The 18,032-nt window shown below is 38.8% G+C and overlaps 1 protein-coding gene across 1 annotated transcript; it reads left to right on the top strand.

Annotated features, from left to right (window-relative positions):
• The first annotated feature begins 8,380 nt into the window (after positions 1-8,380).
• On the top strand, positions 8,381-13,818 carry LOC148033954 (shaggy-related protein kinase epsilon-like). Its single transcript, XM_087681936.1, has 14 exons — positions 8,381-8,646; positions 9,504-9,662; positions 9,771-10,043; positions 10,196-10,288; positions 10,622-10,681; positions 10,837-11,109; positions 11,304-11,378; positions 11,479-11,535; positions 11,662-11,802; positions 12,176-12,226; positions 12,481-12,576; positions 12,667-12,750; positions 12,955-13,057; positions 13,146-13,818. Exons 2-14 carry the CDS (start codon positions 9,603-9,605, stop codon positions 13,214-13,216), a joined length of 1,437 nt encoding a protein of 478 aa, XP_087538062.1. The 5' UTR covers positions 8,381-8,646; positions 9,504-9,602; the 3' UTR covers positions 13,217-13,818.
• Positions 13,819-18,032: the final 4,214 nt, after the last annotated feature.

Genomic DNA, 18,032 nt, shown 5'->3' with positions numbered 1-18,032 from the left:
TATTTATGATCTCTATTGGACTATGTGTGAGTATGGTTTTTGGTATTCCTATTCATTCCTGTGTAGTTCTTATTAGGTCACTTAGTTGTGCACCTTGATGTCTTTTATTGCATGAGACAAGGCCACATGTTATTCTTCTTTAACTCTTTATTGCAAATTGATTATAAGCATGTGATCCTTGGGATCTTCCTCATCCTCTATGGCTAGAGTAGATGTTATAGTGATAGGAGTCATCTCTCTTATATTTGTCTTATAAGGAAAAAATGGGGTAAATGGGAATAGAATTATAATGATGGCCTTAGCTATGGTGGCTAAGTTGGAAGGGAGGTGATGCTTAACATAAGCAAACTGTTGACAATTAATGTAATGAGGCAAGAAAGTAGATAATTTATAAGGTAAAGTGTAAGGATTCTTGTTTCATTGGACTTATAGATGCATCTTTTGCCACCTAATTCTTTGTTTAAAGTTCTATGCCATCTTCTTTTGGATACAACATAGATCACATATGTATTGGTTGACTACGTCCTACTTTGACAAGCTTAAATTCTTGTGTTTATGTGAAAAATTCACAACAATTATAAAACTCACACTTCCTACATGCAATGGAAGTGGTGAATATGTGGATGTGATTGTATGCTTGAACTCCATTACCATAAATCATGGGTATTTTGTGGACTCTTAAAGAACAAAAAGAAATACCATCGTAGATGTCCGTCATTGACTAATATCAACACTCTAAGGTGAATGATTTGTACACTAATACTACACTATCTTTACAACTTTAGAGCAAATAGTATGGACAATCATAATCCTTGAGTTAACATTGGTTTGCTTGTTGTGTTGGACTAGTAAAGCATGAAAGGAGACAATAGAGACCAATAGCGTAATGAAGTGAAGTTGACAAACTATGAGGTGTCCAAATAACTCTCCAAATAATATGGCCTAAATGAAAGGCTTAAATATGATTCACAATTAAAGTGCCTTACATATGTGAAGAACTAGGATTCCCACTTGTAAGGTTAAGGAGGTCTATACTAGAGACTACGGTGCACTTTTCCATCTTTGTCATTGGCTCGAGTGCAACGCCATAATAGTTGCCCCCCTAGATGATTTGGATCTTCCTCTAATTGGTCAATAGGGACGATGATACTTCATGTGGAGGCTTTTGAAAGTAGGTTATTATAGGAGAAAGTTGCACACCAAGCGACTTTCTTTCAACAAACTCTTCCTTCAAATATGTTTTATAAGAGGCAAATCCCCTTTCTTCAAAATAAAGACAACAAGGTGAATATGGTGACAAATACATACACAAAACTAAGAAAGCAATAAGACGCAACCCCTGAAACATATTTACTTGCTTTAAAGCGAAGACATTTGAGTAAAGGAATATACTTACTTGCTATAAAGTGAATACATACGAGTATATAATTGAGCGGGAATAAGAGGGAAGTCTAGTTCAAACAAGAAAGTCATACTTTTAAGAGCTTCCTCAATCCCATTGATGAGTGAGAGGAAGGTCTCATTATATGGTCAAAGATACACTTTAGTTGCATGTCGTGCTCTATCACTTTTAATCGCTTTAAGACAATAAGAAAGCATGCTACGTAGCAACCTTAACCACATGAAATTCCAAGGTAGCATGCCTTTCATGTTTTTTGCACCTTTTTTGGTGAATGTAAGTGTATGCCTTTTAGTTTTTGAAATGCAATTGATGGTAAGTATGTATTGTAGGTATGAGTAGTTAAGGGACACTTCCTAAAAGCATTTCATGGAGGCTTTAACCTTGTTGTAACTGCATGCAACAACCCTTTCATAAACCCAAAACTTGGGAGTTTGCGGGTTTTGTTTGGGAAATCTTACAACCCTTCCACCTAATGTAAGGGCATTTTCACATCATGAAAATGTGATAACACATTCATTGCATTGGAGAATTTGTTTCTTGCAATTTGAGGAGCACTAATTTGGTGCAAGTCTAACTAGCAAGGCCTTTCCAAACAAATCTTATGACATGCAAATTGCAAGTTGGCTAACACATATTAAGGTAGACTCCCTTATCATTATAATTTATGTATCTATGTTTGAACAAGTGCCCACACATAAGCTCTTATAACTCGCTTGCATATGCATGCATACATATGTGTTGTCATCTCATACCCTTTTTCTTTTTCCTCTAAAGCAATATGCCATATTTTTAGAGTTACCATGAACATTTCACCAATCTTCAGGTGCATGATAAGCACATTTTCTATGTTGATGCATGATTAGTCCATCGATGTAGGAAATTCTTCTCAATCTCCATACACTTGGGGCTAAATCCTCCACAATAATTATTCGAATTCCCATTGCCACCTAGGATCCACTCCATACTAGTTAGAAGTAAGCCACACATTTGATGATTTTATGGGCCATATTATTTTTTGATAGAAGTCATGGTTTGAGTTGTTAAGGAGAAAAATCCTAGCGATACATGATGGTTTCATGATACTTTATCTACCAAGCTGCATGGTATGGGTCCCTAGAAAGTAGCATTGTAAGCATTTAGACTGCTTGGTTTTGGGAGATCAAATCACACCCCCACATGTTTAGGGTGAAGACTAGACCAAGAAGGAAACTAAAGGGAACACATGGATTTGAATTCTCATTTTCATATTTTTGATCATAGATATTGTTTCACATTAAAGTAACTTACAACGAAGGAAAAAGATGATTGAATTATATCTATGGATGTGTATTAGGAAACTAGTTAGACATTATGTAATTGCAAGCTATAGAAGGATTGGTTGTTCTACATAGTTTATAGGTCAAGTCTAAGATGACGTAGATGAATGGGATATATGCTTCTTATAAAAGTTTTGACAACTTGCTTTATACTATTATCTATTGCAATCCTTTAAGTTTCTAATTGTTTTTTCACTTCTTAATAAAACAATGTGTTTGAAACTTGTATTAATATTGCTTGTTTGTTTAAGACGAGATAAGGAGTGTCCATGTCAATCAATAACTTTATCATGAAAGGGCATACCATGTGATCATTGGGGCGAAGTGAAACAACTTTTCATTCTAACTATCACTGTCCTTCAAATGAAGGCTGTGAAAGAAATGTAAATTGATAAATATAAACCCCCTCAATTGGAATTACAAAGGCTCAAATGTATAAGGAAAGAAGGCACAAATGGACAACCCTTGGATGGAAATGTGTTGGATCATATGTAAAGATTATTGATTGTTGAGAACATGTGGCCCTACTTTGGATTGTATGTCTCTTTTAATGATTGAGGCACATAGCAATCGGGTCAATACTTTGTCAAAAGAGCCAATTGAATGGTTTGAAACATAATGCACATGATTAAACTTGAATTATCACATGCATAGTAGAGACGTATATGAGAAGTTCAATCAATATGGACTCTATACTCATAGGAGCTAAATTTTGAGAATGATGGCATCTCGTGGTGGTAGAGACAATAGTCCAACCTCAATCCACATTTACATGTCATGCTTGTACACATGGAAATCTCATGTAAGTATTACCTTTGGAAGCAATCTCTATTTACTCAGATGTAAGTTTCTCTCATTTATCATTTAAATCCATGCTTGCACAAACTTAATTATAAATCTTGATTTACTTGAAAAATGGCAAGCAACAAACCTACCGACCCTTCTTGATTGAAGATTTATGTAAAACTTATTGTGTCAGTGCTAGAATCTACATCACAATAGGAAAGGGATTTATCCAAACTCAAGGTCATTAAGATTACATGATTGCTACATTACTATTGGATATCAAAATGAGTCTTTTTGTAGATCCTCGACTAATGACACTGGGTGGATTTTCCATGTAATGGATGCTCTTCCCCAAATAAATATGCGACAGTCAAGAAGATATGAGACATTAAAAAAGAGTGCACTTACCTTATTCCCAAATCAGAACTAATGACATTTTTTCGATCTCCTAAAAAAATAGTTATCACAAGTAAAACAAGTGGCGCATTGTTCTAGAGCTAGACCTTGGATTAATGTGCACCAAACAAATGTATACACAACCACATGAGAACACGTTGGTTGGACATGAAACATCATATTAGAGTAGTTTTTTAATGGACAACTTCAAATTCAAAGTGCGTATAAATTTGACCACACATATACTCTCTTACACAAGATGCCAACAAGTGATCAAATTTGGCATTGCTAAATTAGTTATTGGTGGCAATGAAAACTTTGCAATTCCTTCCCATTGCACTTTACCAAAAGAGTTGGTCATAAATTGATTATCTAAGCATTTGCAAGAGTTGTTGTGATAGAGTATGGTATACCTTGACTCCAAAATTTATATTGAGAAGAAGTAACAAATCATATAACTAGCAATGACACTTCCTCTTGAAGCAACTTCTTTCCACGGGGTTATCAAACCATTTTGTTGTGAGGGAAGAGGTTCAAAGTCCAACAAATGTTGTTGAAACATGCGGGTCTTGTAAAATATGGGAAGAAGTGCTTGACATTTTTCAATAGATGGACTCTTCAAAACTCACATTATTTTAGGAATATCCTTAAGTTCATGCATTTAGTGCTTATTGAAGAACTCATATAAACAATTGAGCTACATTTGAGGACTCAAGATGTTGAATGATGGCATAGGGCTTAGTATTGAAGGCTGTGCTTGTTTATGGGTTCAAAATTCAAAGTTCAAAGCTCAAACCTAGAGCTCCGCACCATCCATCGTTTAAGACAATGCATGTCAAATTTAAATCAAAGATTTTGTGAAAACCAATAATCAATAGCTCTAATAAAGTTGCTTAATGACTAATGTGTCTTCTCATAACCTAAGCCGCATATACAAAATTGGCATCCATGCACAAAGATGCCTTTCAAATTGGGTTAGCACAATCATTTTTTGTTTGTAGCATCTTGGACTTCTTTTTCAAATTCAAAGGAAATATGATATTCCTATCAACAAATATTGGTATGGGCATCGTATTGATGCAATGTGTGAATACCCCAAAACTGCTAGCCATCGGCCTTGTTTAACCTTTTGGACTTTTATATAGTGATAGATAATATGGTTGATCAAATACACACGATTATTATTCACTTCTCTTTCCCATAAACACAAAACTCCCTCCATGCTGACACTATCTTGCTAAGCACTCAAAAATGTTCATCATGTTACCACTCTCACTAGCCCATAATTGTTGTGATGTAGGCATGTGGGGCTAGGAAAGCCAATTAACGATCACACAACCTTTCACAAATTCAAACATTGTGCTTGATCTTTAAGCAATGAAGCCATGAAATGTTTGGATTGATGTGAGTGCACCCTTATAATAAATGGCTAGTTGTAAATGGATTTAGGTATTGGAATGCTTTGATGTCTACTTGATGCGAGTGCTCATCGTATGAGAATATTGGTAATTGACTCATAACATTTGAGAAAACCACAAAAATCAGATACAATAGATTAGTAAATAAGATCGAGAATAGGAGGATCTATTGTTTTTGGATCAAGCACATTCTTTTCGACTAAGTTGCCAAGGTATTGCTTAGTTTGGCGAACCATGACATTCTCCCATTAATATTACATGGGTTCAAAACTAGAGTATCCTTTGAATAAATTGTGCACGTATTGTCTTTCATATTTTTTAAGGTTGATGACACCTTCAAGACCTTATTATGTTGTTTGCTATGTTTGTAAAGAGATGCACCTTCTAGACACATTCATGTGTGTAAGTGTCTCAAATGGGCCTAAGAGTATGTGCCATGATAAATTTGCTCGAGGATCTAAAGTATAAGTGAAGACTATATAGTTACGTATTTCATAATTTGTCTAGCCCACCTTCATGATGTGCAAGTTCCTTCTTGAAAAATAATATGAGGTGCAAGACAAAGTGAGAGAATTATAAATGGGGTGTGCGGAAGTATATTCCTTAAAGATAATGACAACACCCCTTGTCAAGTCGTAGCTACCTTAACAATAGTAAGTTTGTGATTGCTCTGCTAGACTAACTAGAGCAAATTAGGGATGGAGCACATTGCCTTTTCCTTGCTACACTCTATCAAGTGAAGTGAGTAAAGAAGATGCCAAATTTTGTTAGTAAAATTCTTTACTATTGGATGGTAAATGCTGATGAGGGTCAAATGTAGTCCCGCTCCAATAGCATCCACTTGGTTTTGATGCCTTGGTGACCGATTCAAGCAATAGCGCATGAATCGAGATGTAAAAATGGTGTTACAATTTTAGGTAGTAACTCTAAACTTGCCAATAAATGGATGTTGCCTTACCTTATAGGAGATTGATAACGATTTGCACATATGAAAGCCACTATTCTCTTGTGATGTTAAAAACACATTAAAAATTTGATGGGAAATGTATATCATGCAAACTATGAAGGCATTCTCCTATAGAAATTTTCCTTTAATATTAAAGTGTTGATCCATGGATGGTCAACCAATTTCCAAGTTTTCATAAGAGAAGCATCTTTTAGGACTTCAAACGCAAGGTTTGCAACTCAAAATAAGTCGATTTGCATGTATGCCGAACCTTATTTTTATCTCATTGGGATTTTGTATACATAGTTGTTGATGTAAGTTTTGTTGCAAGTTACTAAAAGTGTAGGTCCTCAAGCTTTTACACCAAAATGTAGGTGAACTATTGTGGGTGTGAAGATGAACATCATCCATGTGTTGGCTTCGTAGCTTGGATTGTGGCATGTAAACTTTACTTGAAAAGATAAAATCTCCAAATTGACAACTATGAGAACATCATGTGTGCATGCGTATAAGAGGAGTTTCACATAGACTCATTCTACCTTTGGCTTGATTTGGAAACGATGACTTTCTCTTTCTAATTGTGCCCAAAGAGTAGAACGTGTCAGTTTAACATGTGGATGTTCGATTTTATGAATGTTATTGCTATGTAAACTTGACATCACGTTGCATGGGTATAAGAGGAGCTTCGATCGATTCATTATACGTTTCTCCTTTTCTAGGAACAATGGCTTCCTCTCTCTAATTGTGCTTAAAGAGGAGAAGAATGAGTCAACCCAACACATAGATGTTCAATTTTATGAATGAGGTTATTGTGTAAGCTTCAACTCATGGATAGGTCTTCAATATCACTTATGGTGCAGACACACTTGGTGTGCATAATCTATTGTGGTTACCATCTCAAGTCGGCTTCAGGTTTAGCAATGGTTATCATAGGAAACTTGTCCACACAAGATAGTTTGGATGGGCCGTCTACATGTATACGTCGCTTTTTCTATTGCAATGTAATGATCTCCTTCTTTCTCACTTATGAATACATCTCATTGTTCTTCACGAACCCATATCCATTCAGTTTTGGAAACTTTTTTTTTTTTGTTGGCAAATATTACATTGTTTGACCAACATGGCCATGCCCTACAACATTACATGGACAAAACATAAAAGGGTTTGTGATCACTCACACACAGACACACACACACAAACACACAAAAGCACCTGGATGAATTGGATTTAAGGTGAAGCTACACAGCTGACCCTTATATTATAAATATGTTTTCCCCTACAAGCAAGGCATGCCAAGCCTCGTAGAGAACCAATGTTCACAAAAAAAATCAAGGTTTAATGTAAAACAAATTAATATATTAAAAAAACATTCTTAATTTGAAAAGAGGCTTTAGAACCTTGAGCCATACAAAATGTTTAGCGATAAAAAGAGCGACCTCATGTAATTTGATTTAAAAATCCCTCCAAAATTTCGAGCGAAAAGTTATTGTATGTGCTACAAAAAACATTTTTTGTCGCGCGGGCATCGTGGGACCAGGACCTCCATCCAGGCTCCCTCCTTCCCAAAGTCCTGAGTCCCCGGTCTAATGGAGGAGCCAAAAATGATGGGCTTTTTATTTATGATGGACTCGGGACATTCAAGGGAATATTCGATGGCTGTTTTAAAAATTTCCCAGAATCAGAGAAGTTAAATGCGATTAAATTTTAAAAGGAAAAAGAAAATGGTTTGAAGGGGCAGACACGTCACACGACTCAGGCCCAAGCTTTTATGCGGGTGACTCGTGAGTGTTGTCGCTGGTTGGCTGAGCCTGGCGCAAAATCTGTGCGCTGGGCGACGGTCGGTCAGGCCCAACCGGACGCTGCCACGTGTTTGAGCCCACCAGCGTGGCAGTGGTAGGACGCAAGATTCTGCGCCGGTGGGCCAGTAGCCTTTGACTGGAGATGGCCGGTAAAAACGTGGAACACAAAGACAAAGAGGGATTTCGAAGTGATTAAGGAAAGGCAAAGCGATTAAGGATAAGCTCAGACGATTAGCGACGGGGGGTTAATTTAAGAAGCCGGGGGCGATTAATCATGTAAGTGTGCGCCCGCTCGCGCCTTCCTACCCTTTTCCCTCTCTCTCTCTCTCTCTCTCTCTCAATCCTCTCCCTCATGTCTCTGTCTGTGTCTTCCTTCTCTTTTCAAATTTTGACTCGCTTGGGTCAGCCATAGTGTCTTCTTTTTCTTCTTCTTCTTCTCTTCATCATCATCATCATCATCATCTCCTCCTCCTGCCTCCTCCTCTGCCTTCTCTTCTTCCTTCTTCCTTAACAGAGCTCGCCATCCGTCACAGCTTTCCCGCCATCGCAGCTGGAGCACAGACACACGCATTTTACCCCACAGGTATACCACAAACCCTTGCGCTTCTGCATGCCATAGGCCGATCAGATAGAGGTTTTCCTTTTTCTGTTTTATAATTTTGCCCCTTCTGGAAATTCTGGTGAAATTTTCGCACGTCATAGCTCTAGCACTGAGAGGTCACTTTATTTTTTAAAAGGAAAAATTTCCACATTCTGTATCTGTGTAGAAATTATTGCGAATTCTTTGCATGCCATAGCTCTACCACAGAGAGGTCTCTTTTATTTTGCGTTTCGATTTTTGTGGTTGGTTGTATGGGCTTTTTCTTTTCTTTTGCTCTCCTCTTATTTTGGGGTTTAAGTTGAATGTCTAAAATCCCTGCAAAAAACGTAATGTCCGAAGAGCCAAAAGGGGTCACTTATACGTTATTCTTTCTTCCCGCAAGAAAGAGCCGTCCTTTTAGTTGGAGTGGTTGAGAATCAGCATCCGCCTCTATCTTTACACAGAGGAAGGGTAGCAGAGGATCTATTAGGCTCCTGCTCCTGCTTTCATGTGCATCTTATGAGACACTTGGAAGGTTAACAGAGGATTAGGCTCCTGGTTCTGCTTTCATGTGTATTACATGAGAGACTCTTCTGCGAATTCATTGCAGAATTACCTGTTTATACGCTGAGACATCAAACTGGTGCAGTGTTTGACTGTGGTTTAACTGCAAAATATCGCCAATTCTATGAGGTTTTGGTGGAAGGGTAAGTTCTCATCAAGCCACAGAGATGGAACAGGCTGAATTTACACGTGATTGAACTTATTGCCTGGAAGAATTGGCAAGAGAGTGTCTTATCAGGTGTTCTGTCTGCCTTCCCCCCTCATCTGAACAAATTTTTACTGTGATTCTGTCTCAGGCGACAGGCATCTAAATGCCAGCAGCAGGGGATGGATGAAGGCATGCCCCAGCATTCACCAGATTACTATAAGCTAGACAGTTGGCAAGTTTTGCTGCCATGCATGTAATGCGACGGTTGAAGAGCTTTGCCTCGGGTCGTTCCTCTATTTCTGATGCAGTAAGTGTACCTTCAAGTCTTTTTCTAGCTTTTTATGCGCTTAACAAGCAGTTGACTTAATCTGGTTATGCATTGTTAACCAAAATCAATCATTCCTCTGTTTCCAAGGCTCAGGGAGAAGGTGCTGATGGGAAGAAACCTACAGCAGAGCAGGACGGTTTGACAGTAGAAGCAAGCTTAACGGAACCATCCTTAAAAGTTAAGGATTCCGCTTGGGTATCAAAGAAGAGCATGGCTTCTGTGAAATTAGACACCACAGTGGTGGGTGTGGGAAGTTCCAGTATGTTCCCTGCTGGGAGCAGTGGGGTAGATCGGCTTCCAAAGGAATTACATGAAATGAAGTTACAGGATGTTAGGGCTGACAGTGGCAGCAATGAGAAGGTCATTCTTAGAACTGTTTGCATTGTCTAATAAATGTTTATAACTATTGTATTATGATGCTAAAACTTCTTCGATCGGTCCTGTAACCTTCTTTCTCCTTCTCCATGAGAAATGTTCTGAATAATTGTTCATTCTTTGGCTGACATTAACAGGCATCAGAACCAACTGTTGTTGATGGCAATGGTACAGAAACAGGCCAGGTCATTGTTACAACGGTTGCAGGTGTGAATGGGCAACCAAAACAGGTAAATAACTATGCCGAAGAACTTTCATATTGACTGTTTTCATTACATCAAGCGAGTGCTTCTTACCAAGTATTCGTGTAACAGAGAACATTACCATGAACTTGTCTATATCCTTGACAATTACCTATCTCCCTTTTATATTTGAATTGCTGTTGTGTTTGTCTTGTTTGTGCACTAACCTTAATAGGTTTGGTAGGGAGTTTTTTCTGTTTGCCAGAGGCATATACATGGCCATTGGCCACTTATAAAAAGGTCAAAGTGATGAATAGAATTTTCAACTTCCTGCATTGGTAATTCAGTAACTTATTTGCTTGTTCATTCTGTCACTTTCAGACTATCAGCTATATGGCTGAACGTGTTGTGGGCACTGGATCTTTTGGAATAGTGTTTCAGGTGTGTCAGTAGACCCTCCTGGGTGCCCCGTCTTGGCTTGTATTTTCAGAGCACCCCAAACCTCCTTGTTTCTCCTCCATATATTCGTAAGATATAAATTAATAACGGAAGGTTTTGATTCATTATACCCTAACTTGTACACATGAAATTTGCAGGCAAAATGTCTTGAAACAGGAGATATGGTTGCAATTAAAAAAGTCCTACAAGACAAGCGATACAAAAACCGCGAACTGCAAATCATGCAAATGCTCGATCACCCGAATGTGGTTGCCCTCAAGCATTGTTTTTATTCAAACACTGAGAAGGATGAGCTATACCTGAATCTAGTGCTGGAGTTTGTTCCGGAGACTGCGTACAGAATAGCAAAACATTATAGCCAAGCTAATCAACGGATGCCTCTTATTTATGTCAAGCTTTACACTTACCAGGTGAGTGGCTCACTATCTCACAGCAAAGCATTGTAGCAGAGTCAATCAATGGAATCACGGATGTCTCTCATACATATGCGATTGCTCGTTTATCAGGTTAAAGCTCGAGTCCTGCCTTGAGGTGGCAAGAACATACTGTTTTGGTTGGGTGGAAATTTAGTGAAGTCTGATGGAAAGTTCTTTGTGACTGACAGATTTGTCGTGCATTGGCCTACATTCATGGAGTTCACAGTGTATGCCACAGAGATATCAAGCCACAAAATCTTCTGGTACGATAATACTGTGAAATGCATTAGTATACTGCATTGATCTAATGCCTTTGAAGCTGACTCTTTTGTCTATTGTGGTTTCGTGTGTTCTGATGGTCAGGTTAATCCTCATACACATCAATTAAAGCTTTGTGATTTTGGAAGTGCCAAAATTTTGGTAAGCCGATATTCCCTTGGTTTCTGGAATCCAGATAATGTGGTAGGGATGTAAACCTTGTTTTGTTACATGGAGCCTCAATCTGGCAGTTTTCAGTCTTTCAAATTGCTTCAAACAATACTGCAGGTAAAAGGCGAACAGAATATAGCATACATATGTTCTCGTTATTATCGAGCTCCTGAGCTGATTTTTGGAGCTGTGCATTACACTACTGCAATAGATATTTGGTCTGCCGGATGTGTTTTGGCTGAGCTTCTACTGGGTCAGGTACTACAACAATTTGTTATGTGTTAGTTTGAAAGGTCAGCTTAAAAGGCTAGATTCTGAGCAAGTAAATAGACTGTGTTTTAGATACTTGCCCTGTTTGATGTGTTTGGACCTAGCTACCTCTTGGCGATGCACTATGACCTATTTGTGTGGCATGTTAGTTTTCAAGAAATGTTAGATTGTCAAACGATTTAAATAACGTTTTTAAGATGCTTGATCTGTTTGATTCGTTTTTGCTGGGCTACTACACAGGTAGGTACTACAGGATCTGTATGACATATTGTTTTTGATGACAGTTAAATAATGATTGTGAGCTGCCAAGTGTCTTACAACCATATAATATAATACAATGGCTGACACGTTCTTTTTTCAGCCGCTCTTTCCTGGCGAAAGTGGGGTTGATCAACTGGTGGAGATTATTAAGGTACTAAAAATGCATTTTCATGGTTTTAGATGACAATCTTACTCCCACAGATGCTTCTTTGGATTTTCAAGACTATTTGCTCATTTGCCTTGTTTATTTGTTGTTACTGGAAGGGGTGGGCATTGTTGCTTTGAGAATGGATCTGTTTGTGTTTTTCATTGTTTCTTGATGTCTTTCAGGGCTTGTAAGTAGCTGTTGCATTTGACCAATGAGCACAGGGCTTCTGACTCTTCGAAGTTTTAAACTTGTTGCAGGTTCTAGGTACTCCCACAAGGGAGGAGATTAAATGCATGAATCCTAACTACACTGATTATAAGTTCCCACAAATCAAAACACATCCTTGGCACAAGGTTGGTTGGCTTGCAGCATCATTTTTCTGCTTTGGAACTGTGCAAAAACTCTTTACAGTTTGGGACAACTAAAGTCACAATCTATTTCAGGTCTTCCCAAAAAGAACACCACCTGAGGCAGTTGATTTGGTGTCTAGACTGTTGCAGTATTCTCCCAGTCTAAGATTCAATGCAGTAAGATCTCTGTTTTTAATCTTATAGTCCTATGTAATAATATTTTCCTATTCAAGGTACTGAGCATTATGTTTAATCTTTAATGTGAATAAGAAAAGTGGCTTAATCTGCAACTGCAATAGTTACTTTGCTGTGTCTTAATTTGCAACTGCAATATTTACTTTACCGTCATCTGAGTTCCTTCTATTCTCAATTGTGTACCAGCTTGAAGCATGTGCACATCCTTTCTTTGATGAACTTCGCGATCCAAATACTCGACTGCCATCTGGAAGACCACTTCCTCCTCTGTTTAATTTTAAACTTCCAGGTTTGTATAAGAGTAAGTTCTCCTACCTTATAGACACATCATTCCATATAATTGTGTCTGATAGTTTTTTTGGCTGTTAAAACAACAGAGTTGAAAGGTGCAACTCCAGAACTACTCCAGAAACTTATACCTGAGCAGGCTGGAAAGCTAAGCCAGTGATGGCAATGTATAATATATAGCCTTGAAGATTTCAGTAGCTGTACATGATCCATCAAAAGCTGGCAAGTTTTGTGGTACGACTTCATTTTTGCAAATTTGGAGGAGAAAAAGCTTTGGCAAGCAGGTCCACCTGTAGCAGTTGTTTGACATGAAGTCTGATGAGGGGGTACCTGTTCTTCTATGCTCCAAATTTACAAGGTGCATTGAAATGGATTGGATTCAGGAATGGGAAACCTTTGGGTAGTGGCATGAAATACTTGCACGGCCTAATAGTGGTGATCCTTTTCTAGAGCAAGTGCTTTACGTTAGTGTAGCTTACTAGTATAGCTTTTACACATATATGAAGCCAGTTGGTCCCTATATATGCAGGAGATGTTTAAGATGGCAGGCTGCTTGGATAATGTCATCTCCCATTCTTGAATGCATGAAAAAAGGGAATGCAGTTGTAAATGTGATATAGATCTCTCATTTTGTGTGGTTTTTCATGGTGGCAACTGTCAGATTCCATGCATGTTTCAGATGCTAACATTGATTCTAAGCCGAAGATAGTTGTACATAATTTTGGAGGCTGCAATCAACAGTGTAGCCATTGTACACTAGTACATGCAGGTATTGGTTGCCCTTTGTGATCACCATTTGGGAGTTGGAGTTGTTTCTTGTACAATTCGTTCATTAACGACTCTTCCTTAACAAGTGGGCTAGCCAAAGGTAGTTGGTGCGCTCAATGTAGTATACATGCAAATACTGGGAAAGCTCGATTGCAAATGTGTATATGGGGATAAACACTCAGCTCCTATATCATACATGTAAAAGTTAAAACCCCATCATTTCTGCAACTAGTTTTCCATAGGACTAATTAAATTTATATGCATGGAAACAGAAGGTGCTTTCTTTAAATTGTCATATCAGATTGTAGTGGAAAATCATACATTTCTGCTGCTATACCCCAATAAAGCCTCAACAAATAGTTACACTTTTGAACCTAATGCATGACAAACTTTATCCTACAAACTCGGGTTTGGAGGCATGTATCTGTTTGGGTCCAAACTTCATCCTACAAAGGAGTTAATAAGCAAAACTGTTATAGCTACAATGATTGATTGATTTATATTTAGTAGGAAGGGATGTCAAGGCATCTTGGGCTTAGACATATAAACCATGGCAATGTAGAAGACCCTGAAGTTGGAATGCACTTTGAGTGATATATTGCATAGTAATATGGGTCGTACATGCTTGAATGGATAGTAGTGTGAATTGTGCATCATCATGATGAGTGGGACGCACACAAGCTGGTAAGTGAACTTTGTGAAGCCTAAATACTCACAGCGTGATGAGTGTGTTGAGCTTGTGGATTGATTTTGAGCTTGGTGTCAGAATATGAAGGACACCGTTTGCAAGGTTTTAATGACAAAATAGTCTTCTCATGAATTGTCACGCTAATGGGATTGCAATGTGGGTCGAGGTTAAGTTTGTTCCGTTTCTTGATGCTTGCCATATTTGTGAGGAATCAGGGCATTTTGCAAAGGAATGCCGCTCACTAATAGCTTGTAGATAAGGGCAAGGAGGTGCAGGTCTTGGATGGTATCTCTTCAGCACCTTCTGCTACATTTGCAGAGGTAGTAGTGTCAGCAAGTGGGGCACAAAATCTATTGCATGAAGGGAAGCCAAGAGGTGAGGGCCCTTGCCCATTCACACTTTGATGGGCCCCCCTTGTGAATTCTGCGGCAAGGGAGGAGAGGCCATGGTTAAAGAGAGGTAGAGAGTGCAGCAGCCATAGGAAAGAAAGCTCTCGATCAAGCACACGCAACAGGCCAAAGGTGATGACAAGGAGGATAATGCACCATCCAGGAAAGGTCCAGGAAATTTCCTCGCAAAAAAATCATGCTGAGGAGGTTCCCCCTAAGAGAAGGGCTCGAAAGCCTTTGGTGGGATGCAATGTATTTGTAGCAGTAGATGATCTTCACGTTTTGAGGATTTTTTTGATCGTTCAATATGAGTAGAAGGCCTAGGAAATTTACAATTATGGTGGTGCAGGAGATTCAAACTAACCATAGAGAACTGTCCGGCTTTGCAGTTCAATCTGTATGGTTCCCTCTATAATGTAGTGGGGACGGGGACATGGCGTGCTGGAATCCTCTCATTGATTAGGAATAACCTAAAACCGGTCCTTTGTGGGTAGAAGGTGGGAGGGCATGTAGTTGGAGTGTTGATTTGTTTGGATGGTGTGACGATGCAAATTTTCTCAGTTTGTGCACCAAACATCTCTTCGGAGGCAGTTTGCTTGCGGGGAAGGTTGAAGGAGCAAAACATGGCTAGGAGGTACAATTTAAATCTTGCTGCAAGATTATGAGGCAATGTTCTTCGCTCTCTTGTGTTGGCTCCTGCTGATGAAATCCTATTATTTCTCCTTCAGAACATTGAAGATTTACCTAAGGAGAGGGTGCAACCCTTGTAGTTGGAGTTTAGTGGCACATTCTTGTATAAGCTTTGATCAGATTCTCTACTTCAATGCTGTGAAGGTGAAGCATCATAGAGTCTATTGTTGTGGTGCATAACGAAAATGGCGAGGTTCTCACAGAAGCTCGAAAAATGGTTGTAGTGTTTTCGAAGTATTTGGCTAGAGGCAAAAGCTTATCCACTCAGAAGAGTGTTCTATTTTGCATATCTCGCTTCCTAGATTGTTGAGTAGAAAGGGCTCCTATTGATACCATGCCACTCTTGGATAGGCCCTTTTCCATGGAAGAAATACTCCATAGACTACAGTCCACGAAGGAGGGAAAGTCTTTATGAATGATAGATGGTTTTTAAGTGGAATATTTCTTGGCTTTGCAAGAGGTCTACTTGACATGCTTTTGTGATTTATTAAATATCTTTTGGGTCTCAAGAATGATTGATGACTTAGTGAATTGGAGCATTGTCAAGTTAGTACCCAACTCATAGGAGAGGCCCAAACCATCTCATGCTATATCTTTCTTCAAGGTCATTTTTAAGGCCAACAGTGTTCAGAATCAAGTTTATCTTAGTGCGAATTGTGTATGCCAAATTGTATGGATTTGTATACGGTATGAAGATGCATGATATTGTGTTGAATCTCAAATTTGCATCTAGATTATGATATTGTGAAGAGGCTTTGCTAATAAACACGGATGTGCACAAGGCCTATGATTGTGTCAGTTGGGATATTGTTCTTGCAGTGATAGCCCATTTCGATTTTGATGCAGAGTTTGATAGAATGATTGGGGCCTTGTTTACTAATGCCTTGGCAAAGGTGGTGGTGAATGGAGCTCTTGTATGGTTTCAAGATCAAGAGGTCCATAAGTGATGGGTGCCCAATTACCCTTCTATTTTCCATGATTACAGACCCTTTGTTGCAGGATTTGGATAAAAGGGTCCTTGAAGGAGCCATTGACATGGTATGACTTTCCAATGGTTTGTCTCAATACTTTGTTGACAACAATTCTAATTGGTTGCAAGTGGAGGAAGAATCTATGGATGTTTTCCTTGCTCTAAATGATGATTTTGCTTCAGTTTTAGGCTCGGAGGTGAGTATCTCCAAAATGGAAGTAGTATTGCTTGGATGGGGAGATCCCCCTCGATAATTGTATTGAGACAACAATTCTAATTGGTTGCAAGTGGAGGAAGAATCTATGGATACTTTCCTTGCTCTAAATGATGATTTTGCTTTAGTTTCAGGCTTGGTGGTGAGCATCTCCAAAATGGAAGTAGTATTGCTTGGATGGGGAGATCCCCCTCAATAGTTGATGACTATGTTTTCATCGCATTCCTCATCCCTCTTGGTCAAGTTTTCTGTTATCTTGGTGTCCCCTTGGGTCAATGCTTTGAATGGTTGTTGCTTAAAGATGAAATGGACAAATGCATGCTTGGGCTTGGCTAGAAGGCTTATGGTGGCAAAAATCATATCATCGTCTTGTGTCATTTATGTTTGGCATCATCTTCCCTTGTTCATTGGCCTCTTGGAAGGAGATTGACTCTTTCATTTGGAAGTCTCTGTGGTCCTTTGGTAGTACCTATCATTGGCATCTAGTGGTTTGGAAGAAACTGAGAGCATTGTGAAGGAGGAGGAATCACGAGAGGACTTTGCATAGTTGAAATGCTCGATCGGATGATCAACTGTGGTCTATTCTATTGCTTGATAGGTTGACATTGGCACATGTTCTAGGTTGCCACTTGAAACATCTCTCAATCCTTGATAAATCATTTATGTGCAAGGGCAAAATTAAGATTTTAACATCCTTGGTGGCTCAAAATTTTGTGTGCCTTGCAAGATGCTGATTGGATAGGGAGACCTGGGTTGAAAGGGGATTGCTCTAACCATTGTTTGTGATCTAGATTGGGAAGGTTGTTTGGAAGAAATAAATACGTTTTTATGAGTAAACGCACCCTTGGCCACATCTTGTTGGAAGAAAGGGGTACAATGTTGGATAGATCTTTGGGATTTAATGAATTTATCTTTCATGGATGTTGGAAGGATTCTTAAGGAGTTTCATCTCAATCAAGAAGAATTTGCATGTGTATTCTTTGGCATGTGAGAAGTTGATTGAGAATTGGTCTATTTCCACTGTTATCTTAGAGGATAACCTTGTCTACCCTTTTATAAGAGAAAGTTAAGTTAAAGCACAAGGATTTTGCTCCTTTTCACCCCCCTACAAGAGGTGTCATGCATGTATTCTCGGTATGTCCAGAATTTAAGGTGGTTTGGCATGAACTCAGGAATATGCTTGGAAAAGTTGGTTTAGCAAGGATCTTTGACCCCAAATAAGTCCTACTTGATGAGGTGCAAAAATATGTTTGATAC

Source organism: Lygodium microphyllum, chromosome 7 (assembly GCF_053477565.2).
Source record: "Lygodium microphyllum isolate KBCC chromosome 7, Lygodium_microphyllum_v1.1.10, whole genome shotgun sequence".
Taxonomy (NCBI): Eukaryota; Viridiplantae; Streptophyta; class Polypodiopsida; order Schizaeales; family Lygodiaceae; genus Lygodium; species Lygodium microphyllum.
This window is presented reverse-complemented; position numbering and strand designations above follow the sequence as displayed.

Coding starts and splice junctions, on each gene's coding strand:
- LOC148033954 (XM_087681936.1), top strand. CDS start 9,603: ATGCATGTAATGCGACGGTTGAAGAGCTTTGCCTCGGGTCGTTCCTCT. Junction 10,289..10,621: donor TGAATGGGCAACCAAAACAG/GTAAATAACTAT, acceptor TGTCACTTTCAG/ACTATCAGCTATATGGCTGA. Junction 12,751..12,954: donor CCAGTCTAAGATTCAATGCA/GTAAGATCTCTG, acceptor ATTGTGTACCAG/CTTGAAGCATGTGCACATCC.